This window comes from Phacochoerus africanus, chromosome 2 (assembly GCF_016906955.1).
Source record: "Phacochoerus africanus isolate WHEZ1 chromosome 2, ROS_Pafr_v1, whole genome shotgun sequence".
In the NCBI taxonomy this organism is placed as follows: Eukaryota; Metazoa; Chordata; class Mammalia; order Artiodactyla; family Suidae; genus Phacochoerus; species Phacochoerus africanus.
In genome coordinates this window covers 104,328,524-104,355,008 of record NC_062545.1, presented here as the reverse complement: position 1 = coordinate 104,355,008, position 26,485 = coordinate 104,328,524, and the positions used below count along the sequence as shown (strand labels likewise).

At 37.2% G+C, this 26,485-nt stretch overlaps 1 protein-coding gene across 1 annotated transcript in view; it reads right to left on the bottom strand.

The window, feature by feature from the left end:
- DCC (DCC netrin 1 receptor) overlaps positions 1–26,485 on the bottom strand; it is a 1,209,032-nt gene that overhangs the window by 780,020 nt on the left and 402,527 nt on the right. Inside the window, exon 2 of the mRNA XM_047769428.1 lies at positions 15,370–15,690. Coding sequence (XP_047625384.1) covers positions 15,370–15,690 — 321 coding nt within the window. The remainder of the gene's footprint in view (positions 1–15,369; positions 15,691–26,485) is intronic.

Sequence of the window (26,485 nt, the reverse complement as noted above, 5' to 3'; positions counted from 1 at the left end):
ACTCCAGGAAGGACTCTTGATCCCAAAGTACTGGGTCCTAAGAGATTTCAACAGGCACCTACAACCCCACCTGTTTGCACAGAGCCCATGTGGATATAGAATAGCAAGATCTGGATAGGAAATGGGTCAGATGATCACAGAGCATGGGTTCCATAGAAGAAAAGGATCTTCAGGAGGTTTCTCTCTGCCCATTGGCTGACGGATATTAGGGAATCTTCAAGAGAACCGCTACTCTATTTTTTTCATAAGACTTTATTTAAGCCCTTACTAAGTGACTGACACACTAATAAGCTCTTCTTTTTTTTTCTTTTTTTGTCTGTTGTCCTTTTAGGCCACACCTGCAGCATATGGAGATTCCCAAGCTAGGGGTCTAAGCAGAGCTGTAGCTTCTGGCCTACACCAGAGCCACAGAAACACCAGATCCGAGCCACATCTGTGACCCACACCACAGCTCACGGCAACGCCGGATCCTTAACACATTGAGCGAGGCCAGGGATCGAACCCTCAACTTCATGGTTCCTAGTTGGATGCATATCCACTGCACCATGAAGGGAACTCCTAGTAAGTGTTTCTTGGTTATATTCACAGCAACCTCACAAGGTAGGCTCACTTTATAGATAGGAAATGAGGCCCCGAACATTTCACAGATAGCCCAAGTTTACAAAACTAATGAATGGCTCGAGGTTAGGATCCAGAGTTCTTTCTACCTGGCTGTGAAGCCCATGTATCTGACTACCACACTGTGAAGGGGAAGGTGAAAAGATAAAATATGATCTGTCTTCATGAAGCCATTGACCAATGTAGGAGTTGTGTGTACGGGTGTGGGGTGTATATTATAAGGACATAGTGTGTCATGTTTCATGCTATGATGGGGGAAGCACCGGTTACCATGAACACAAGGAGGATAGAGATTTTCTTAGCGTAAGTGAATCCAGTCTTGTAAAAAAAGTGTCCAAGAGTGAGCATAAAGAATGGGAAAGTAAGATATGAAAAATAAAGTATGCAAATCCATGAGGAATGGAGTATGCACATTTAGGAAACTTATAAAAACTTAGGGAAGGGAGTTCCCATTGTGGCAGAGTGGAAATGAATCTGACTAGTATCCACAAGGATGCAGGATCGATCCCTGGCCTCACTCAGTGGGATGGGGAATCCTTCATTGCCATGAGCTTTGTTGTCGGTTGCTGACATGGCTTGGATCCTGCATTGCTGTGCCTGTGGGTATAGGCTGGTGGCTACAGCTCCAATACAACCCCTAGCCTGGGAACTTCTGTATTCCATGGGTGCAGACATAAAAAGCAAACAATAACAAAACAAAAAAAACATAAAATAAAACCAAAACAAAACCTGAGGGAAGAGTGTGGACACAATTATAGATTATGCTAGAGGAACAGTCAGGGGCCAGTCTCTGAAGGGTCTTTAGGCCCCAGAAAGCATTCCCATCCTTCAATGGTATACTGATATTACCATTTTGACAGCATTCTAGTTTGGATCTAAACCCAAGTCATGAAGTGACACCTTCTAGAAGACACATTTTCTTTCACACAAAACAGGAGAGACACCTATCAGCACAGGGGAATCCTAGGACTCATATGAGATGTATTCTTCTATGTTGCTATATAGAAGGGTCTCTATTTCTTTTTAAGTGAGGCAGACACTCATGACTGTCCATTAACACTGTCATGTCATCATTACCCATTGGAATAAACAATAAACTTCAGTTACAGTTACAAGCTAAGGAGAAAACAGTTCTACTTGCTCAGTCAATAGTAATAAAACAAATGCTGACCTCTGATGTTTAGGTTCAGGCTAAGAGAATGCTCTTGAATCTACTAGTATCTATTAACATACTGTTACTCCTTGACCCAGTGATTACATTGCTAGGTATGTGTCTTAGAGTACTTGTTCAAATTATCCTCTAAATACAAGATTATATATAAGGGCATCACTAAGAAAAGTGATACAAAATAGAAACAAACCAATTATCTGTCAATACACCATTAGTAAACCAAAAAATACTATGAAGAATTAAAACAACATGAGGCTGATCTATAAGAACAAATACAGAAACATGGTAAGCTAGTATCATTAAATGAAGAAAACAAGTAATAGAATATTTATAGGATAGTCATATAATCTCACTGATGCGAGAAACAAACAATGCACATCTTTCAGAATGGCCATCATTAACAAGTCAACAAATAAATTCTGGAGAGGTGTGGAGAAAAGGGAACCCTCCTACACTGTTGGTGGGAATATAAATTGGTACAACCACTATGGAAAACAGTATGGAGGTACCTCAGAAAACTAAATATAGAACTATTATATGACCCAGCAATCCCACTCTTGTGGATTCATCCAGACAAAACTTTCCTTGAAAAAGATACATGCACCTGTATGTTCATTGCAGCACTATTCACAATAGCCAAGACATAGAAACAACCTAAATGTCCATCAAGAGATGAATGATTAAGATGTGATGTATTTACACAATAGAATACTCCTCAGCTATAAAAAAGAACAAAATAATGTCATTTGCAGCAGCATGAATGGAAATAGAGACTCTCATACTAAGTGAATCAAGTCAGAAAGAGAAAGACAAATACCATATGATATCACATATCTGGAATCTAAAATATGGCACAAATGAACTTTTCCATGGAAAAGAAACTCATGGACTTGGAGAACAGACTTATGATTGCCAAGGGGGAGAGAAGGGGATGGACTGGGAGTCTAGGGTTAATAGATGCAAACTATTGCATTTGGAGTGGATAAGCAATGAAATCCTGCTGCACAGGGAACTATATCTAATCACTTATGATGGAACGCGATGGAGGATAATGTGAGAAAAAGAATATAAATATATATATGTTAATATTATTATATAATATTATATTATGCAATTATTATATACATACATATATATATGACTGGGTCACTTTGCTGTACAGTAGAAATTGACAGAACATGGTAAATCAACTATAATGGAAAAAATAAAAATCATAAAACAAATAAACAAACACTGGAGACAGACAGTAGATTAGTAGTCCCTAGGCCCTGAGGGGAGCAGGGAATTGGAAATGATAAAAATGTTCCAGGGTTAGAAAGGGATGATGCTTGTACAATGTTGTGAATATACTAGTAATGAGTGAATCACATGCCTTCAAAAGATGGATTGTATGGTATTTCTTAATAAAAACAAACAAACAAAAAATCCCAGATCTGTGCAATATGTATGTGTTTGGAGAGAGGAAGGTTAAAGGGGACATCCATTTTATTGGTAATGAAATCTTCCAAACATAGGACCCTCCTGGGCTGAGACCTAACTGGAAATAACCTTAGAGAAATGGCCACACATTCACTCATAAGGTACCCAATGCCCTGTGGGACCCAAAAGATTCCCCTGGAAGTAGTTCTTAGATCAAAGAAATACCAATTAGGGGAGTTCCCGTCATGGCTCAGCAGTAACAAACCCGACTACTATCCATAGGACACAGGTTCGTTACCTGGCCCTGCTCAGTTGCTTAAGGATCCAGCATTTCTGTGAGATGTAGTGTAGGTTACAGATGTGGCTCGCTTCTGGCCATTGCTGTTGCCGTGGCATAGGCCGGCAGCTATAGCTCCAATTCAACCCCTAGCCTGGGAACTTACATGTGCTGCAGGTGTGGCCCTAAAAAAAAAAAAAAAAAAAAAAAAAAAAAAAAAAAAAAAAAGAAGAAATAGTAATTATTCTTTATGTCGTGTTCCAGCCTTTGGAGATGAAGTCTCTTTGCAAGAGGGACCACAAAAATCCAATCCAATAAAATCAACCAGCACTGAAACTTAATGTTGAAACTATATAGGCTTTATTAATCTTTAAAACACTTTCTTAAATAGACTCCTAGTTGGAGAAATGTTCCAGGTAAAAATCTCAGCAAATGAAACCTCATGAACAGCCCTTTTAAGGGTAATAAAGCTTTGTGTTGCAATAAAAATGATATATATTTTGTATAAAGCTTTTGGCAATGTGTATAATAGAAAAACAAAAGTAGAGGGATTACAAATCAAACAGATTTTATGACTGTGCTATTCATCGAGAGATTTAAAGCTATTTAAAAAAAAAAAAAAACACCACCACCACCACCACCCACACAAAAAACAATAAACAGGCCCCAAATGGAGTCACTTGTGCTAAGTCACATACATTTAACGAGTCAGTTTCAATTACTCGGTCAGCATTAGGAAGACAATCTGCCAGAAAGACCCCCCTTCCCCTAAAGGAAGACAACCTTGTTTGAAACAATCCACACTTTGCTAGACATTTCTTCTGTCCTTTCTGCCTATAAAGCTTTTTATTTTGTTCAACTCCTTAGAGTTCTTTTCTACTATGTGCTAGATGGAATGTTGCTTGATTCATGAATCATTTAGTAGAACCAATTAGATCTTTAAATTTACTCAGCTGAATTTTGTTTTTTAATATGACATAAAGGCTTAGATAAGAAGAAACATCTAAATGGAAGAGTGCATTGCATGCTCTGTATTTATGTCCAAATATCTCTAGGTAACCTAGGTTAGAATATAGGCAATGTAAATTCAATTATTTAAAGATCATAATGGGAAATAAACACACGATAAAATACAGACTCTCTTACACAGACATATCCCCTGCCTGTACCAATATCTATCAAATTATTTACATGCAATTACCCTGACCTGAGCTCACTAGATTCTGAGTCAGGCACATAACTCTGGGACTTCACCATCCTTGAGAAATTAGAGCCACTCTTTGGGTTTCCTGGACCTAATTCCGATGTGTGTTGTTTGTGTGTGGAGGTGATTTACCACAAGAACAACTTTCTCTGGACACAAATGGGTGTTTTTAAAATTCAGCTTGATTATGACACCTATCTATCTCCCCAGAGATAGCATCAAATTTCATAGGTTAAGGGTTCATTCTTACTGTCTCCCTGTTTCCCTGTCATCTTCGGATGCCAGTCACGAGCCCAGGTAGTTACCTGTGTTTCTGACCAACTGGTCAATCAAAGGTTCTGATGATCTCCTCCTTAGGCTAAATGAATTTGCTAGAGCAGTTCACAAAACTCAGAGAAATATTTTTCTTGCTAGAGCACTAGCTTATTATAAAAAATATATAACTCAGAATCAGCCAGATGGAAGAGATGCCCATGGCAAGGTACTGGGAAAGGGTTTGGAGCTTCCGTGACCATGAGTCCAATTCACTCTCCCAGACCTGTTCACCAATCTGGAATCTCTTAGAAACTTCTCCTTTGGGGTTTTTATGGAGGCTTCATTATACAGGCAAAATCTATTAAATCATTGGACATTAGTGATTGATTCAACTTCCAGAACCTCTCCCCTTCCAGAAGTCTTGGGGATAAGAGTCAAAGTTTCAGCCCTCTCATCACAGACAAGGCTGGTTCTCCTGACAACTATCCCACATTCTCACATGGGATTCAAAGTCACCTCATTCACATAACAAAGGCACCTTCATCACCCTCATCAATTAGGAAATTCAGAGGGTATGTAGGAATTCTGTGCTAGTAATGGGATGAAGGCCAAATATAAATTTCTTATCATAAAGTCTATATGGCCCAGTTAGAGCAGGCGCCTCCATACTGAGTGGCATTTAGAGACATGCTCCAGTTAAGGACCTCTGAGATATTATGTGCTGCTTCTCACACACACACACACACACACACAAATGTCTGCTTCTCAGATGCTTTGGGAAGTTTTCCAATCTACCTTTCAGTTTAAAACACTAAGCTCTAAGACTAAGGCAATAGGTTTTGTCTTTTAATAGAAAACTTCCAAAGAGCTTTCAACTGTAGCACTTAGAGTGTAGCTTTGAAGATATTATATTAGTAATATGTGTATATATGTGTGTGTGTATACACATGTATACATGTGTCTGTGTATATATACATATATTTACATACATACATGTATTTATGCATATACATACACATGTGACATACACATTCCCAGTTGTGGAATGAGGAGATAGATTTGGGATTTGCTGTAGCTATTTATTTGCTATCAAAAATATTTATCATTGTTTCCTTGTCATTGTTTTATGCTAAACTCATAATTCAAGGTCCAAAACAAGTTATTTGTTATATTAAGAATACACAGCTCTTTCTCGTATTCCAATTACTGCCTAGTCACTAGGAATCAGCTCTTCCCGATGTATTCTAATTCACATCTCTACCGAATAATAAACTAATAAACACATTTAACAATTATAGGAGGGACAAAAAAAAAAAAAGAAAGGAGTTCCCGTCGTGGTGCAGTGGTTAACTAATCCGACTAGGAACCAAGAGGTTGCGGGTTCGGTCCCTGCCCTTGCTCATTGGGTTAAGGATCCGGCGTTGCCATGAGCTGTGGTGTAGGTTGCAGACACGGCTCGGACCCCGCGTTGCTGTGGCTCTGGTGTAGGCCGGTGGCTACAGCTCTGATTGGACCCCTAGCCTGGGAATCTCCACATGCCTTGGGAGCGGCCCAAGAAATAGCAAAAAGACCAAAAAAAAAAAAATTATAGGAGGAACGACCAATGAATTAGGCTGATTATTATACATATATGCATATAGTTTATAAATATAAAGTTAGACTGTTAAAAAACACTACCTTCTACTTTTTTTTTTTTTTCCTTTTCAGGGCGACACCTGTGGCATATGGAAATTCCAGGCTAGGGGTCAAATGGGAGCTGCAGCTACAGGTCTATGTCGCAGCCACAGCGATGATGGATCCTAGCTGTATGTGTGACCAACATAGCAGATTGTAGCAATTCTGGTTGAAATGTTGGATCCTTAACCCAATGAGCAAGGCCAGGGATTGAACCCACATCCTCATAGATACTAGTTGGGTTCTTAACCCTCTGAGCCAAAATGGGAACTCCAAACAATGCTTTTTTAAAGGGAGATGAGTAGGTGTTTTCATTGAAGGTATTCTGTACTCTCATCTCTATATACTGATCCTGACAGGAAAAGTTAAAGATGATTTAGGTACTATATACAGTGAGATTTTTCATGATTTCTTCTAACTTAATTTCTAGAACATTCCCTAATGTTTACTTACCTGGCAGAAAAACTTATATCTAATGTAACTATCTTACTTCAAAGATTTTATATAATACTAAATTTTAATAAATTTCAGCCTGCACATAAAAATAATGGGAAAAAATCAGTTCCACTGATAGATTCATAAAAGTGAAAATGTTTTATTAAATTTATTATCAGTCATAATTGCATCAGAAATGTACAGTTCTGCTACTTGAACTGTCTGCTTCCTCTGAGTCTTTGCTACCCTGACATTCACTAAAAAAAAAAAAAAAAAAAAAAAAATTGTATTCCAAAAGGGTCTTCTAGAATTCAGAAGAGTTTTTGGTTACTACCATTGTTCTATTTTACTGTATCACCATTGTATATTTTATTCTTTAATTTTGCTATTACAGTACCAGCAATACTCACCCTGTAGCCAGCTAGGGTCAAATAAAAGAATAGGAGTATTAAGATACTGATTTTTAGAATGAATAATTAGCTATTTCCACTGTCATATGTATTAGAATTCACAACAAAGGAAGGGAAATGAAAGGTTGGAAGATTTTTATTTTGTTAATGTTTCTACTAAAAAAAGCCTTGTCAAGTTTTCTTTTGTAATTTTTATAATGTAAAAGGCATCTTTCCACTGGCATTTTTTTCAGGAATATATTTCTGTTTTAATGTTATTGTAGAGTTAATTGACTTAGGAAGGAGGCACCTAAAAACCTACTCCTTAAAATGAAATTATTTTAGTTGAGGGTGTGGGATGCTTTGGTTAGGTATGCATTGGGGCAATATTGGTGATTACTCCAATTTTATTGGGCAACAAAACTGAAACAAATTAGGAGATTAGCACGTATGCAACAGTTACTTAGAACACCACATTTCTTCCTTATGTTTTCTTTCTCTCTCATGTTTTAACCACAGAACAATAGGAACATTCAGCTAAGTGGAGATAATTAAGACCATTAAGAATATGGAGCCAGAATAATTTATTTTCCTGCTTACCATTTGAAAATAAATGATATCCCTATCAGTTTAAAATTAAAAGCTTTGCTCTGTAACTGAACCATCCCCCAAAATAGAATTTTGAGAGTATTCAAGGGCACTGGGATACATTTTCCAAACTGCTTCACTGGGTGAACTTGACCTTCTAGGCAATATTCTTATATTTGTTCCTGTAGAGAAAAGAAATATGAGCATTTTTCTTGCTGTTTCCTTTCTATAACATTTGAGTGGCCTGAGGCAATGTAGTTTATTCTCCCTTTTCTTAAGACAAGCTCCTTTTTCTGTTTCCTTTTAAGTAAAAAACACAAAGGTCAGGTTATCATTTCACGAAATGCTCTATTCTGCTGTAGCAATTCTAGCGTTTCTCTCTGTAATACACTTTCACTAATTATTTCATAACTCATTTAAATGGGAGGCATTCTGAAAGGGAATTCATTGAAACAACTCCTCAAGTAACTAATTATTTTTTTTTAACTCAGGGGAGTTTTAATTATAATGCCTGTGTTATTTAAAAGCAGAGTGCTACAATTTGCATCTTGAAACATCTATTGTAATAAGGAAGTAAAAAAATATATGCTCCTCAATGATATAACAACTCAAGTAAATGCAATTTAGTTGGCCTTTTATTTTCTTGATTTTCAAGAAACAAGAGAAAAAATGCAAATTTGACCTGAATTATAAAACCATTTACAAGAGAAAAAAGATAACCAACAATTACCCCTAGAAAAACTATTTAGAAGCTTATTTTAAAAACCACGTTCTCTACATTTTTCAGGAGAGATTTATCTTGTGTCATTAGTTAAAGTTTAGCTGTGATAGCAAAATCTTCTTAACTTAGAAGAAAACATCCAAAGCATATTTCCCCACGTTGGGGAGGAAAAAATCTTTCCTTTAAACTTCTAGGTTTTTCTGACTTGTCAAAGAATTAAACTGACGTAAAACAGATTAACAGGAGAATAGCACATTTAATTTCCCATGGATAGGAACCCCACATACATAAGAGTCAAAGGGATCTTGCATATATGAGAGAAAAGCAAAATGAAATCTATGTGCCATCCTGAGCTAAGGAAAGGAATAGAAGCCTGTGTGGTTTCCAAGGGCCAGAGGGTCATTCACATTCTGATGAAGATTAGAGATTTAGTAATTAAATATTTGTCCCTCCATATAGATGGGGCCACTTGGATGAAACTTATCTCTAATAGTAACTCCTTTTCTGAGAGAAATCCCCAATTTAATCTCTTCTAGGTTGTTAAGGGACAAACAGTAGTTTCTTTTAAGCCCATCACATCTCCACTGCTTGCAGCTCAAATTATTCCACACACCAAAGTAGCACACTTTGGGGAGGCCTATTATGAACCCCTACACCCACAAAGAGCTGATGTTTTCAAGGGAATAAGTGAATGAATAAAATTTACTATTATTTTCCCTTAGTTCATATTTGAAGGAATTCCATTGATTAAAAAGAAAGGACTGACTAGGTGGGACGCTGTTTACAGCATCCTTAAACCCAGCCCTTAGATTGAGAAGCAGAAGAACAAGTGAGTAAGCATGCACCAATCTGAGTTCTGGTCTCAGAAAGACCAGAAAGTCACTCCCTCCTTTCAGTTTGTTCTGTCAGTTCGGGCATCAATATCACAGGGTTTCTTTGAGCATCATTAGATAATGCATATACATATACTGTGCAAAGAGCAAAGTATCATTTAAAAAAAAGCAAGTCAGGAGTTCCCGTCGTGGCGCAGCGGTTAAGAATCCAACTAGGAACAATGACGTTGTGGATTCGATCCCTGTCCTTGCTCAGTGGGTTAAGGATCTGACGTTGCCGTGAGCTGTGGTGTAGGTTGCAGACACTGCTCAGATCCTGCGTTACTGTGGCTCTGGCGTAGGCTGGCAGCTACAGCTCCGATTTGACCCCTAGCCTGGGAACCTCCATATGCCGTGGGAGCAGCCCAAGAAATAGCAAAAAGTCAAAAAAATTAAAAAAAAAATTAAAAAAGCAAGTCAATGGTTTTAATATTTCACCAAAATTCCAATATGCCGTTATTTCCCCCTGACTCTTTGGAGTGGTATTTCAGAGCTATCTGAAATGCTGCCTCCTGGGCTAAAGTCCTAATTTTGCCGCAAATAATACTTAACTTTCAACATTTAAGTTGTGCATAATTTTTAAGCTGACATATTCAAGATGTAAATGCTTACAATTAACAACAAAAAAGGAGCTACCTGGACACAAAGGCTATATAATATGTCCTGTAGTCAGTGCTGCCTCACATGAGGGAGGAGGGGCTGGTACCCTTTCAGAGCCAAGAGTGTGAACACAAGCCTAGGAAACCCTTAGATTCCAGCTGGGCTCCAGAGCCCTGCAAGGGAAGTGTATGGGCCAATAGTCATTTGGGTTGGTGGATGTGTTGGATGGTGGATGTGGGCTGGTGGGGTGGAGTCATCAGGGAAGCCAAGTAAGATGGTTCTTACATGATTATTCAGAGGAGGGCTATTGTGATCTGGTTTTCTTACACATTGACATTATTCATTTATTTTTTTCTTGATGGAGAGGGCATTATGTTAAATTCCCACTCTAGACCAACTAACTCCTGGGAACTCAGCTTAGGTGAATCTTTTTCAGCTGGAAAATCATGAAGGAAGCTTGGTTGAGAAGTATGTCCACATGTTTTTCCCGAAATGACAGCAGTTATTGCTTGATCTAGAACTTCTAGTCTGGCCCATACAAAGTCTATTGGCTCCATTGATTAGTATATTAGATCAATTTGTAAAAAGATGAATTTTGCAGTCAAACCAATTTGGGAATTGCTTACCAACAGTTGCATAGATTCAACTTGTTTTTTTTTTTTGTCTGCCTTTTTAGGGCCACACCAGTGTCATATGGAGGTTCCCAAGCTAGAGGTCTAATCGGAGCTACAGTCCCCAGACTACACCAGAGTCACAGCAATGTCAGATCTGAGCCTGGTCTATGACCTACACCACAGCTCACTGCAACACTGGGTCCGTAACCCACTGAGTGAAGCCAGGGATTGAACCCTCAACCTCATGGTTCCTGGTTAGATTCATTTTCACTGTGCCATGATGGGAACTCCAAATTCAACTTTTTGAAAACTCCATTCAGGCTTTTCAGTTTGTACTCGTGGATTACATTGATCTAAGATGGCAATATTTATGGCTCAAGATTTGCAGCCTATTTTTCTCTCCTCCCCTCAAAAAAATGTTTTGCATCATCACCTGGAAATATTTAAAATTCATTTCCTGATGGTAGTAATTGTGATAACACAATATAACCATTACTAAGTCTATTTATACTATTGCTGCTATTGAATTTTACATCCTAGATGATATTGAAAAGCCACCACAGTTTTAGGAGGTAGGTTATTATTACATCTGTTTTATTGAATAGAATTGACAGGCTCAGGTAGATGGTGACATCTGGCATAGGAAAGATGTGCTTGGCCAGATGCAAGTTCATCTTGATGTTATGGGTTATGGAACAAAGAAGGGACTGACACGTGGTTTATTTTTCAGTAGCATAGGAGTATTCTGACTCACTCCAACTTCTAATTAATTTATAGACTATTAAGATACAAATCAAAATTATTCCAACTCACTCCATCAAGAGGAGGGACACACAAAGATAAATTAAATCACATTAAGTTCTGTAACAGAGAAGTGGAGGAAGAGAAGAAGGAAGACGATGACATTGGCTGAGAACTCTCCATATATGGAGCTCCCATATCTTTATTGATAAAACTAATGTCTAATAAAAAAACTACTAAACATGCCTAATATTTTTGTATGGTCAGGCCACCAAAGATGACTATTCTCTTGCTCTTTGTGCATCCCCTGCTCAACCACTGCCTGCTTCATCTATACCCCACTCACACGACTAACTTTCCTACATACTTTTCCCGTCTTTAGCTAGTGATTGTTCTTCTTAAGATGGTGGTAAGGGGTGTGTCCCTCTGCTATTTTCCCTAATAACCAATGAGCAAACCTGATGTCAATTACCCCTGCAAATGGAAAACCCCCACCACCACCCAGAAAGACTGCCACCATGTCCTGCCAATTTCCACTGCACACAGTGTGATGTCTCTCTAGGACTCTTTCTTCAGACTTGTAAGATTTCCCCCATTCATTAAACCATTGATGACTCTGTTGCTGACTCTAGCCTCTTTCTTTGATCTTAAAACTGGGCCAGCACAGGGCTTGTAGGCCTGTAAGTTGCAGCCCAACACTTTTCTGGGTACCAAGTAAAAAAAGCAGTAGGAGAATCTATGTAAACAAAGTCTGGCTTTGCTGTTCTCAGTCTAGAGGTTCTAAATAGAGGTTTATGGGGCAGAGAAATATTGCACCATTTTAGAATAGAGCTAATTGGATACAAGTACAATTCCCAGGTTTCAGCTAGTACTGGCCAAGAGGCTTTTAAATAGGGATTGAACAGCCCAGGCATATCCTTATTGATAGAACTCACAATTCCTAGAAATATTGACCATCAGTAGGTGGCCTGATACACTAAGATTTTTGACAAGATGTTGAACGGGCTGGTAGCCCTTCATTTATCTTTCTTATTCTCCCTCCTGCTCCAGTTAAGGGTGCACTCAGGGTTTAAAGAGCACTTGAGAAGTTCCTAGAAAATAGAATGAATGGTGCATGGCAAGATCATTGCACAAAATGAGCTGATTGATTAAAGGCAGATTTCATTGACCACATTTCTTTTTATCAAAAGACACTTGGAAAAAGCAAAATGGAAGCGAAGCATTATATTAAATGGGCTCTATATTGCACTGCAGAGTAAGGAAGATTTTTTTTTTTTTTCATTCAAAGCAAAGCTGCCTATTACTTTTTAGGAGTGACTGGTTTATTGACTGCTAATGCTTTAAAAATGAGATTAAATCAGGCCCATGGTCTTTATTATGGGAAGATATATGCCCCTGTGCATTCCAGTGGTTTGGCAATCTCAGCCTCAGCAGACATAACATTGATGTATGCCATGTTGCCAAACAGAACAGTAAGTGTTTAAAATGCTGTGAACAGCCTTATTGCCTTGAAATGATACAATCTAATATTAGATTGTAACTCAGTGACTGACTCAGCCAGCCTATCCTTGTATGGAATACCAAAGTCAAAAGTCAAAGCCACTTTATTTTAATATCTTAGAGGGAAGGAACTATTCTTCATCTCACCATTGAAACAGAATGGGAAAAAGTGAATCTAGATCACAGGAAACTGAAACCATAACTTATCAGGACGTTTTCATTAACAGAACATATGCATGTGCCTTTTGGAACAGGGCACCATTCCTACCCAATTCATCCACATCAGCTGAGCTACTTTGTATTGTGGGCAATTGTATGGGATCTGAGGGTCCAAAAATTTTCAAGCGAGGGAAAATTAAATTGTACCCATTCCCTTTCATTTGAAGAATTCCAGGAAACCAGTTTTTTGTTTTGTTTTGTTTTGTTTTTGTTTTTGCTTTTTAGGGCCATGCTTGTAGCATATGGAAGTTCCCAGGCTAGGGGTTGAATCAGAGCTGCAGCTACTGGCCACAGCCACAGTCACAACAATGTGACATCTGAGCCCATCTGTGACTTACATCACAGCTCACGCAACACCGGATCCTCAGCCCACTAAGCAAGGCCAGGGATCACATCTTCATGCATACTAGTTGGGTTAGTTACTGCTGAGCCACAACAGGGACTTCCCACGAAAATGGTTTTTATCTTAATGCTCAGCATTTTCCCCACTCGTTCTTTTTAATCCATTGTAATTAACATAGGCTTTCAGTCCCCTCTACACTTTATGCTCATCAGTTAAATTTCAGACAACCATCACTCAAAGACTCTAGAAGCTGATAGCCTTGGTTTTCAAGATCAGGATCCCACCTCACAGTTCTTGGGAAGGGGGATATCCTGCATCCATGCTTCAGGATGATGTTGTTAACAAGTGGATACTACCACTAGGTAGTTTGACCAAAAATTCTAGTTTTACTTGGGGCAGAGGAGATCTCAGATCATAGTACTTTGAAGTACTGAAAGCAGGTCAGTCTAGGTAAAATCAAGACGGCTGACCACTGTGTCACTAGGTGAAGACACTGCCCACCAGGACATTTTTACTTAGGGATGGTTAGGTTGAATTGAATTTGAAAGAGAGTCCTTAGTCAGGAAAAGATGCCATAAGAGAGAGGCAGGAAGCTAGATTTATGGACTGATGACATCTATGAGACCTATTTTTTTTAATACCATCACCTGGCAAAATCGCTTTTTTTTTCACATTTTAATTTTGTTGCATCTTCACTAGCAGCGTGCATGGGAGAGGGGTGGTCTTGCCTGATTGTCCTCATATATGTTGTTTCTGAAAATGAGTCCTCATTCCCATCAGCATTTCTGGATATAAACTAAATGGGTCCTGGGAAAGGAAACCCATATCAAATGATGGCCTATTCATTCAAGCAAATAGAACTTAAAATTAGGTTGAAAGGAGACTTTCAAACCAATTTGAAGGCCTAAATTTGTGTCAAGTTGGATATACTTGTCTTGTTTTGTGTCTAATATCAACAAATTAAAAAAAAAACTCATTATAGAAATAAGCAAAAAAAATGATTCCACTCCATACAGGTCTAACATTGCAAAAGAAATAATTATAAGCTGCTATCTCACCAAAATAAGTGGGGTAAAAAGAGCAATATCCATGGATTCTGGAATACTCAACACTTTCTTTCAGGGTATGTACCACTTCAAGTTAGAAAAAGAAATGTACACAAAAAAAAATCCTTTATCTTATTACTCAGTTATTGAGTTAATACATTTCCAAGCATAAAGATATTTGAAAACACCAATCTAATTTTTACTTTTCATTTAGAGATATATAATAGTCAAGCCATTATAATACAAATAAAATTCATTGTTCTAAAGACAAAAGAACTCCAACAATACACACACACACACACACACAAACTCTGCAAATTTTCATCATTAAGGAAGCTATAAAATGGAATGGATTAGGAAATTATATTTCTAATATTTTTCTGTTAATAAAAATTCATCCCTTAAATGTAAATAGTGAATCTACTTGAACCAAAACTGGTTTTGGAAAAATCTAATAATGTTTCTTTAGTTGTTGAGATTCTTCAACTGTTTTCCAAGCTAATTTAGGGAAAACACCAATCAAAACTATAAGGAAGTAAGCATACATGTTTTTCCATTTTCCCTTTAACTTAAAAATATTCATTATCTCTGCAAATATTCATTTCTTATCTCAAAAAAGAAAAAAAAAAGAAGTAAGAAAAGAGATGGAGAAGGAAGAGGAAGAGAAAGAAAAATCCACTTACCTGCTACTGCAACTTTTGCTGTCCGACTAATAATCGACCCAGAATCTCCTAAAGAGGCCTCACATTGGTAAAGTCCCTCATCTGGCTTATGGTGCCTAGAATGAAATATATTTTGTATCAACAGAGACCCATTTGGAAGTTGTTGCTTCCTTTCGTCCATTCCCAAGGCTAGGTGGATGCCATCTTTCTTCCACTTGATAACTGGGACTCCTCGGTCAGACTCTGCAGAGCAGTTCAGGAGGACATTTCCTCCCCGCATGGTAACCGCATCAGAAGGTTCCACCAGGAAGCGCAGTGATGTGAAAGACTTAATCTGGAAACCTGGAACATAAAAGAACAGGGAAATAGGTTCACTTAATGAAATAGATTTTGGGCATCAATCCCTTGCCTTTTCCTCACAAAACTTTTTCCAAAAAGCAGGGAGCTTTGAAAAATATCCAAATTAAATGAAACTTAAAACCAAGGATTTTGTGTTAAAGAAGTGAAAATGTGTCCAATTGATGTAGCCACAATGAATGAAACTATTGGTCCAAAAAAAGCAATAATATAAAAATTAAGAATTTATACAAATTTAGGCATGGCTATCATCATATATTAATAAATACTTGAAAATTTAGACAGAAATGACTAATTTTTCCAACTCAAACTATACGATTTAAAGTACCAATGGTTAGTAGTAGGGTAGCTAAGATTTGGGGGCTATTTCTATCTCTGCATTCTGATTCAGTGTTCATCAATTTTTTTTTTTTTTTTCAAAATCCACTCAGACATGGTATTTCATTAACAACAATAACAAAAAAAGTAAACTCTGAACAGGGTGGGAATTTTTTTTTAGAACAAAGTTCAGGTGGGTTTTAAATAGGTAAGGAATCCCACTTGGAAAAATAATTCAATAAAGCTATCACCCAAAGTCACAAATCCCTGACATGTCTTATTATCCATCCAAACATTTCTCATGAACCAGAAAATCTAGATGAATATTATAGTTGGAACTTTTTCCCATAAACATAAATGAACATAAGAAATTAACAGAAAGTATAGAATATTGTTTAAGAATCTGGAGAGAGTGTAAAATGAACAGTTAGTTTTAAGAATGTTCTGGCTGGCAGCATAGCATTTGACAGAATGCTTGGCTGTTGAATCACAGACTTTGATGAAGTCTCAGGAGGTCATTGGATGCACCTTTTGCTCAAACAGGTGTATTCCTAAATCATTCATGTTCAATTACTTTCAATCTCATTTTCAATGATCTCTGGGATTAGGAATTCTCCAATATTCCATGGTATCTTGTTTTCAATATTTAATCATTCCTAGGGTCTAAACTGAATTTTCTTGCTTCTGTTTAATCCAATTTTTCTCCTGAGTCCCCTTTGTAAAAAATGCAGAGGAGATGAACACATCTATGTAGGGGCTCTTTGTTCTTTTGAGGTAGCATTTAATTTCTGTAAAAGCACCCCTCCACTAAATTATGTTTCAATTTCATTTTTCTCAGGATATGAATCTCAACTTCATTAGCTCCCTTCATTTTTCAGCAATGGGAATGATTTGTGTTGTTCTTTGTGAAAATTTTTCAGTTTTCTATGATTTAAAATGCAGACATCTAAATTGCTTATAATCAATATGCTTATAAAGGACTAGTGACTCATACTACCTCCAATGGATAGAATTATTCCTAGCTTTGTATACCTCACTCTCCAGTGAAGATAAAGCTGAACAAACAGCTTCTCACTATTTCTCAATGGTGTTATCTGCCATGCTCTTGCAAACTCAATTTCGCTAAACTTTATATTCAAAGTAAGTCGTTATTTTATTCTTTCTGTTGAAATGTGCCCATCACTCATTGTCATACACTCATTTCATCCAGCTAGGCCATTTACCCAAAGAAAGCAGCTGAAAGTTTTCCCAATGAATACAAATTGTAAAATAACAGAATCTATCAACCATAAATTAGACTGGTAAAAATCCGCAAAGATACAGCCTGGCCCCCTTTCAGTCCAATATATTCTCCCCCCCGACTCAGATCTTTTTAATGTAGTCAACCTAATTATCATTATCTTTTCCTCTAGTGGAACATACATCACATTGGGAGTCTGGATATTTAGCCCTTCATCCTGGCTTTATTACCTAAAGATCTGTACTAAATCTGAGGCAGGAGATAGATGTGCCCCAGGCTGAAAAGCTGGAATCTGTCCACTATGGACAGAAACTTCAAGATCCAGATCATGGCAGGAGCAAGGAAGGACTGAGTCCTGCTCAGGTAAAAGATGAGACCCCATATTTCTCATCTTGAAGTCAAGGAGACCTCCCAAACTATACATGTGCATAAAGATTCTTCAGGGGTCAGAGAAGGGAGGCGGTGCTGGACTGTAATAGATCCCATGAAACTTCCCAGAGAGCCTTATGCTAGAATCCATTTTGGCTAAAAGATGTTCACACACACAACCATGGCCTCAAGGTCAGACAAGGAAAGATGATTGGCCAAGAGGGACCTCAGAAGACTGCCACCATGTAAAAGATTTAAATTACTTCAATACACACAACTCTTTCTTGGAGCCTATCCCTGTTTCTATCTTCAGGTACATTTTTTCTCCTAATAAAGACTTTACTTGTTTCAAGTAAACATCTCTTTCCATCTCTTCACTGAATTATCTCATCAAAGCAGACAAAGAGCCAGGACCCTCCTATTCACTGGCCCTCGTGGTCTAGTGGTTAGGATTTGACACTCGCCGCTGTGGCTTGGGTTCATTTCATTGTTGGGAAACTGAGATATAGATAACTTCAGGCTGCTGTATGCCATAGCCACCTCACAGCTACTGGAGATCAAAACAAAACTTTAAAATGTTCAGACACTCAGTTCCTTCTGTAAAATGAAGGTTTTGAATCTCATAGAGTTTAAACGATCTCTAAATTCAATATCCAGTTTGATAACTTTCAGAACTAGGATGGGTTGAAGACATCTATCAAACGAACCCTGTTCTGAGAGACAAAAAGTGAACACCTAACTAGAGATACATCAATGATGAGAAACTGGAAGGAAGTTCTAATATCCTTAAATGTCAAGATATTTCACTAGAGTAATACCTGTAATTTCTATACAAGTAGCATTAATAAGGTAGAAATAAATTTAGAATTCAAGACCAGGCAACTATATTAAAAAGCATTTATTGCTTTTTTGTTCTTCCTGGGGCCTATATTTTAAACAACAACCTCCTGTTGAACACCTTATTTATGTCATAGAACACATAATATATTTAATGCAGTTGTTTATGACAGCATGCTAATGAGCATATGCACCCATTATCACAAATAAATAATCCACTTAATCTGAAACAAGGAGGTTATGACAATTTTCAGTGCTGTAGGCACATAATTTAGGGGAGTTAAATAAAGATTAACTTTTCTTCGATGCAATTACCCTTGCAGTTCCCTGGCAATTTGAGCTTTTGTACTTATAAATATTATATTTTGAATGTATACCTCTGGAATAAACGTGCCTCACTGTTTTAGGTAACTTGCATTCATTACTTTATTTTTAGAAAACATGGACATGGACCCATGCAAACATACTCTATTGAGAAATAATAGGTATGCCTGCAGTGGTTCTGGTTTCAAAGTTTTAGCCCATGTTAGGCACAAGCTGCCTCCACCTCCTTGAGGGGTAAACGGAGGCTTAAGAAATGTTTCATTGATAATTACTCTGACTTCAATCTACTCTACCCTCCTCTCTCTTTTTTTTAGAGTACTAGCTCCACTTGGAGGGATTTGCCTACCAGTAGATTATACTGTATAATGTGAAATAACTTTATCAAATTATTTCACCAAGAATCAATGTGAAATCAACTATACTGATTTAATAAATGAGCAGAGAAAGAGAGAAAGATGATAAAACTGAAGAAGAGGTAGAAATAACTTTTGGAATGTGTAGCTTGAAAAGTTGTGGCTGGGATTTGGGCAGAGTTTGAAGAAGATACATATCTTCTATGAAATGGGTGAAAGGTAGTCAGTCAGAAAGGCAACAGAAAAATGCATTAGAAAGGTCAAAATGAAACCACCTACTCTACAATCATACAGAGGATTTTTACATTAGAATGACAATGGTGAAAATGTCATTCACAAGAAAACCAGTTAGAGAAGTTTTTGCTTTGTTTTGGTTTGGTTTTATCTTTAAGATGCTCTTGCTCATTCTGTTGACGCTACAGGTAGTAACATTTCCCAGCCTTACTTCCTAAAAGAATCAATCATTTTGACCTGTTGTAAAATTACATGAGGTCATTATATGTGGAGAAATGTACTTGAGAATACTAAAATTCCATCCATTAAGAAGCTTGTACAACTGAGTCTGATACCAGAGTTCATGATAAGAATAAGCAAGTCTCCAGCCCTCTTTCTTTCCAAATTATGTCTTGGGAAGATTGCTAAATTTTCTTTGGCTAGGATTTAGTCATAAAGCCATATATGCATTTAACTAATCGCTATTGTTTCTTATCTGTGTCTGCTGGAGAAAAAAACAATAGAGTTTCATATTGTTCTTAAATATTGTTATTTTTCTTCTTCTTCTGAAAGATAGTAGGTTATAAGCAGATACCAACCTAGAAAAATATTTAATATTTTCCTAACAAAGATATAGAGGAAGGCTTACTCTTAACAGGTGACCTAAAGGAGAAATAGTAACACCTATTTGCTTTAGTTTTGTCAAATATAAATAAGTATCAGAGATAATACTGCTAAGAATATTCCAAGTTTATATTAACTAAGCATCTAGAAATAGAGAAGATTCTTAATACATTTTAGAAACTCACCAAAATGATCAAGCAAATAGTAAAAAAAAAAAAAAAAAGAGAAAATCTCTGTGAAGTCCCTTTGTGCTTGCTCTCCTTACCATATTCTTGTTAATTTTGAAGACCAGTCACAGAGACAGACTGACTTAGAATGGATTTTTAAGGTATGACATTTCATCTACAATATCAAACATTGTTAAGTGTGAAGAATAATTCCCTATGGAGTCAGAAGTTCTTTTCTAAGTCCAAGATGTAAGAATTTCTGATTAAAGCAATAAAAACTAAAAATGAAATTTATGAAAAGTAGCATGGATGTAAAAAAAGCTCCCAAAAAGATTTTAAGATTAGAAAATGTTATACAAATCCCCACAGAATTGCCTATGCATAATTTTATCTCTTTCAAACTATGAAAACTTTTCAATTTGGGATGCTTAGAGATTCTGTGGATCCCTGAATTCAGGTAATCAAGCCTAAAAATTCTGCCATCATTGTCTCTTCTTAGAAATATAATCTAATGCATCTGTTTCTCTTGTGTTAAGATAAGGAGATTTCCACTGAAAGGAATTAAAACTTTTCTATGGATGATGGAAAATAATCCATTTTCAATTTATCAAACATCACTTTCATGTGCAGTTTCCCTAGGAAAGCCTATATCTGTAAGGCTATGTGATGGGGGAGGGGATTTAAGAAACAAACAAAAACTCCATGAATTAACAGATCCCCTAACTACATGTGAGCACTACTGGGTTTAGGATATTAGAATATAAATTCTGACACAGCTGATCTCAAACTAAGGTCCACAGACCTGCAGCAGCAATATCATCTGGGAACTTTTTAGAAATGCACAATCTCAGTCCATACACAGACTTAGACCTACCTGATAGATCAGCAGCTACAGGGCAGGGTCCTCCAATATGTGTTTTAATCAACCTTCCAGGAAATTCTCACATTAACTAAAATTTGAGAACTCTTCCTCCAAAACTTCCTAAACTTCAGGTGGCCTGAACTACAGCTTGGGGTGGGGGGAAGGAGTCCTTGCATTTTTTGGTATGTTCTGTTATAATGTAGAGAATTTGTACAATACACATCTAATTATAAGTAGAGAAATGAAGTGATGAGAATGATTCAGAAGGCAAGTAATTGAATACCTTTTGAACACATATTTTATTAATATTTGTTGTACATTTCTCTTTAAAAGACTGGGGGGGAAAGTTGGGAAGGGCCAAGGAAAAAAGCTATTGTTGAAAATACCATATCTTTCTTTCATTGTTATCCACCCTCTGGACCCCAAATGGCCTTACTCCATTAAACAGAGGAAAAAATCTGTAGTCAGTTGAACATTTAGAATGCTTCTTGGAATATTCTTGGTTGTTCATATCAGAAGCTGTCAAAAGATTTCTTTTAATCAGCTGCAAAACCTATAATCCTCGAGCAAAGGAAGTTTTGGTAAATAGAGTGTTCTTTATCAGATTACATTTCTTTCATTACATTTTAGCTCCGCAGTATAATTATAGCCTTTTAAAACATTGGAACTCTAAACACTTGCCTGGTTGACCTGCCCTTCAGTCAATTTAATTTCTAGATGGGCAAAATCATACTCTGCTGGAGCCTGAAAGTGTCGTTTATAAGCTTCATATTAATGCAAATTGCTAACTTCAGGCAGCCCAGAGCAAGAAAGTATATCTCACCAAAGCACCAGAACCAATGACCACAGGGCTTTCTGTGAGGCATTAGTGTTTCCTTTTTTACTTTGTTAAGTTACATGGTAAAAATGCTTGTCAGAAAATGTGGTCATATCTTTAAAAGATTGTGTGCATCCCAATTCTTCCTAGAGATTGACATATTCTGAAGCTATTCAACTTCAAGTTTTTATTACTAATCGATGAAAATCAGAAATTAATTAGGTCTATGGAGTTTCTTCCTGAATTCAAATAACACAAAATAATTCATAAGAAGAAACATAGGTGCATTTTACTATGGGGATTTATTAAATATCATTAAAATGAAGGGAAGCAATGGATGAAAATGTAAATGAAAAATTTTAACGAACACAAGTGTCTCCCTCTTAGAGTTGCTAGATTCAGCAAGCAAAAATTAAAGGCATCAGTTATATTTGAAATGCATATAAACAAATAACATTTTAGTATATACATGTTTAAGACAACAAATGCTTGTATTAAATAAATATTGCATAGGACATACATACGCTAAAATATTATTTGTTGCTTATTCAAATTTCCAGCATAGGTGGGCATCCTGTATTTTATCTGGTAATTCTGTTCCCCATACAGTTACTTCCTTGGGGTCATGGCAAAAGTAAGCAAATAACATATAAATTCATACCATCCTTCTCAGTTTTGACATATCCAGAAAGAAGAGTGAACTCTTGGCAAGCTACCATGATTGAATCAGAAAAAAAGTGATTTTAATATCAGGACATCTGCTGACCTAGTCCACCACCACCAAATACCCATGAAGAAAGGTTGCTGAACCCGATTTGTTCTTAACACAGTGATCTTTCTTTTTCTCTTCCCTTTACAAGATAGGGAGCAAAATTCAGAAATATGAATACAGAAAATGGAGTTCAAGAAGAAACTACCCCAGCAGAAATATCTTAGTGAACCCACACAGAGGCGCCACATCAGACATTCTGAACACACGGCATCTTCCACAAAGCAGTGGAAGCTTTGCTGAGATCTGAGGTTTTTATAGGGCAAGAAGCGTGTGCCCCAGGCAACTGTCTGAGTGTCCTCTGGCTAAATCCAATGGTAAAGAAAAATGATAAGCTCCAAGTTAGAGAAGAGGAGTAGCTTTCGCATCCCTTTGCTGTTTCAAGAGCTAAATCTCTAAACCCCCAGCTTGATTTTGCTGTGTGATACTGAGCAAATTGTAATGGGATTAGTTTTCAGCTCAACAGGTATCACCATCTGACTCCTAGGGTATCATTCCCTAGGCCTCATGCAAAATTAACGCTTAAAAGAGAAACTTTGATGTGCTGCTTAATCTGCCCTGGGTTTGAAATTTTATCCCCCTTTCATTTTGGTACCATGAAAGCTAGGCTTCTCCTCCCTTGTGTTTTTCATCAGTAGGGAGATAGATTTTTTTTTTAATGAATGTATAATTGTCAACTAGGACCCTGAGAAAAGTTATTCAGAGTATCTAGAAAAAGTACCAGTTAATGGGTACCCAGGGCATAGGAATACCTTCATCTGGATGGCAGTGAAAAGTGGACAAGCATTGGAATGCAATTTATTAAGAGACCAAGCAATTTCAGAAGCTTACTGTTCATCAAGTTGCCCATATTTACTATACACAAATAAGAACATATAAATCTAAAACCAAATCTTATAATGCATGCTCATAATTCTGGTGATAGCCACTGTTAGAATTTAGGTGCATTTCCTTCTAAGAAATCATTCATGTTTTGATTCATTATAATTTGCTATTTTATCTATGTGGTTGTAATAATATGAGAGAGAGAGAGGCTATATTCTGGTTTCTCTTTTCATTTAAAGACTCTAATTCCATCATGGGGCCCCACCCTCCTGACCCCATCTAAACCTGATTACCTCCCCAAGGGTCCACCTCCAAATACACAGAGGAGTTAGATATTCAACATATGAAATTTCTGAGGTGGATGCAGGGAGAAGAGGGCACAGATATTAAATACATAATAGATGAAGTGTGGGTATCTAGAGGAAGAAGTTTGCAGGGAGACAAAGCCAAGAGGTCACAGGGAGAAGTGTACAACTTGGCAGACAAGCCAAAGAACTTTGCTTTAATGCCAGCACCAAAAGAAAGCTAGTGGGGGGTTTTGATCAAGAGAGTGAAAAGGTCCAACTTATGTTCTAAAAGAGTACTTTTGAATAAGGAATGATGGTGTGCCTCTCCCCATGCCCCCTCAGCCAGAGGACATTCAACAATCTCCCGGGAAGTTTTTGGTTGTAACTGGACTTGCATGTAGTTGGAAGCAACCAGAGATGTTGCTACCCATTCTACAATGCACAAAACAACTCTTCACAGGAGAGATATATCCAAAATATCTATAGTACTGAGGTTGAGAAATCTTTTAAAAGGATCATCCTGGTTGATGTGTTGAGAATAAGGGTCACTGGAAAAAGAAGGGAAACTCATTAGGAGGCTACTGGGCAATTCTGGTGAAAGTTGATATGACTGGATGAGAAACGGAAAGATTCAAGACCCATTTGAAAGGTAAAGTCACTGCTGAGGGATTAGATATGAGTTGTTAAAAAAATAAGAGAGTTCAAGATGACTCTGTGTAGATAAATAAAGCAATTTATGTAATTTAGATGCAAAAAAAGCACACTGAATATCACAAAACAAAGCTCTCAGCACAAGAGGCCAGCAGACTTGATTACTTTGTCTAATTCTATTGTTCACTAGCCCTGAGTGGGGTTACACCCCTGGGAACCAGTATACTCATCAATAAAACAAGTTGGGCTGGATAAGTTCAAGGTGTCTTCAGCATTCATATTACAAAAGTGTATGGGTTCACACCTATTAACATCGCTACGTACAAAGAAATTACCCTCAAATTTAGGAGAAAATTCGTGTATCAAGAGGCTTGCTATAATCACCCTGTGATCATTTTATCACAGACTTAAAGGAAAGCCTAAAAATGTGCAGCTACTGAAGGTGCCAAGAGACCAACAACCTATCTCATTATCCATAAAACAGAGAGAGAGTCTAATCTTTTCTCTTGAAGATAAAAGACTGCAGAGGTCACTCTGCCAACAGAGCACAGGGTGCTTTATTATGATTCATGAGAAATGAACTATTCATCTTATGGAAACTGCTATTACAAATGTGAAGGATTAATTCCATCAAGGCCTAACAGGTCCAGGGAAAGCCTTAACAATTCAGCAAACCTCATGGCTGACATTGTGGTATAAAGTCTGATGGGAGGACCCATACTGGTAAAACATTTGTGTTATAATGAGTCCAATTTTCTGAAAATGGAGATCAAACAGTGCTTTTTAAATTAAAACTCTGCGATTCATTTTGTTGGGATATTTACTGTATCTTGTCTCAGCAGAAAGGTGATGTTTTCCTGCTTAGTCCATGAAGGATATCAAGAAAGAAAACCCGCAATGATAAGAAAAACACCAATATCAAAACTGAGAAGCAATGAGCATTAAATCACTCACACAAAAAACTTGTTTTACTCAACGGGGATTTAGATTCAATGGGAGATGACTTGGAGAGAAAGGCTGAGGTCTCTTTAGAGGATCAAAACCATAAAGGAAAGTCTGAACTCTATTTACAACATATACATGATCCATGTGTACTTCAAGGGTAAAGGCATTTTATCTGCATCCTGCAGCTAAGTAAACTAAAAGATGAATAAACATGTATTTCTCACCTAAAGAGGGCTTATGGCATGCATGGGTTAGTTGCTGCAATTTCTAGAAATGTTCTCATTAGCATCTTTCCTACAATCCAGTGGTCATTACCACGCTAGCAGGAAGGGACCAGTGTTGAATGCACTTTGTGCCCAATGGCCAAAGAATGACTAACCCTACCATATCAATATTTTTAATGTATTATTCAAATGCATTAAATCAAGTTGATATCTGAATGTCTAGAATGCCACTATTGGATGCAATCTGGAAAGTTTCCTAGACTGAATGGTTCATAAATCTTTTTCTGATCAAATCATCCTTCAGACATCAAACACAACAGAGGGCAGAGATTTCTCTAGGAGTTGTAATCATTACATTAAAAGTGACTCTCAGTTCACTTGATTTCCAACATGGCGTGACATCCAATAATAATTTAGAACTAGTTATAAGTCTTAAGCCAGTTAAATAATAACATTAGTTCTCATCAGGCTCTCATTTTACAAAATGGAAAAGTTATACACACGCCTGTGCAGAGATAGAAAATCCCACTGAGTAGCGGTCACAATCCCAGTTTTTAGAAATTATCACTCTTGAGTTCCCTGGGGGTCTAGTGCTTAGGAGTTGGTACTTTCACAGTTGTGGCCCAGGTTCAATCCCTGGTCTGGGAACTGAGATCCCACATCAAGCTGCCACATGCTACAGCCAAAAACAAACTAACTAACTAAATAAATACAAAGTGATAGCTCTTTATTCCACCTCTCCAGCAGTTCTGTTCTTTCTCTCACATATCATATTTATGAGCATTTCTTCTTTGTTATACTGAAAACTCCAAGGGAGCAGAAATGAATCATGTTTGTTTCTCTGTATCACTCAGGCCTTAGTAGCCCTTACCTTTTTCAAATATATTTAACAAATACCTATTGAATAAATAAACTTACATAGACAAAAACATGAGTAATTTAGAAAAACTGCCTA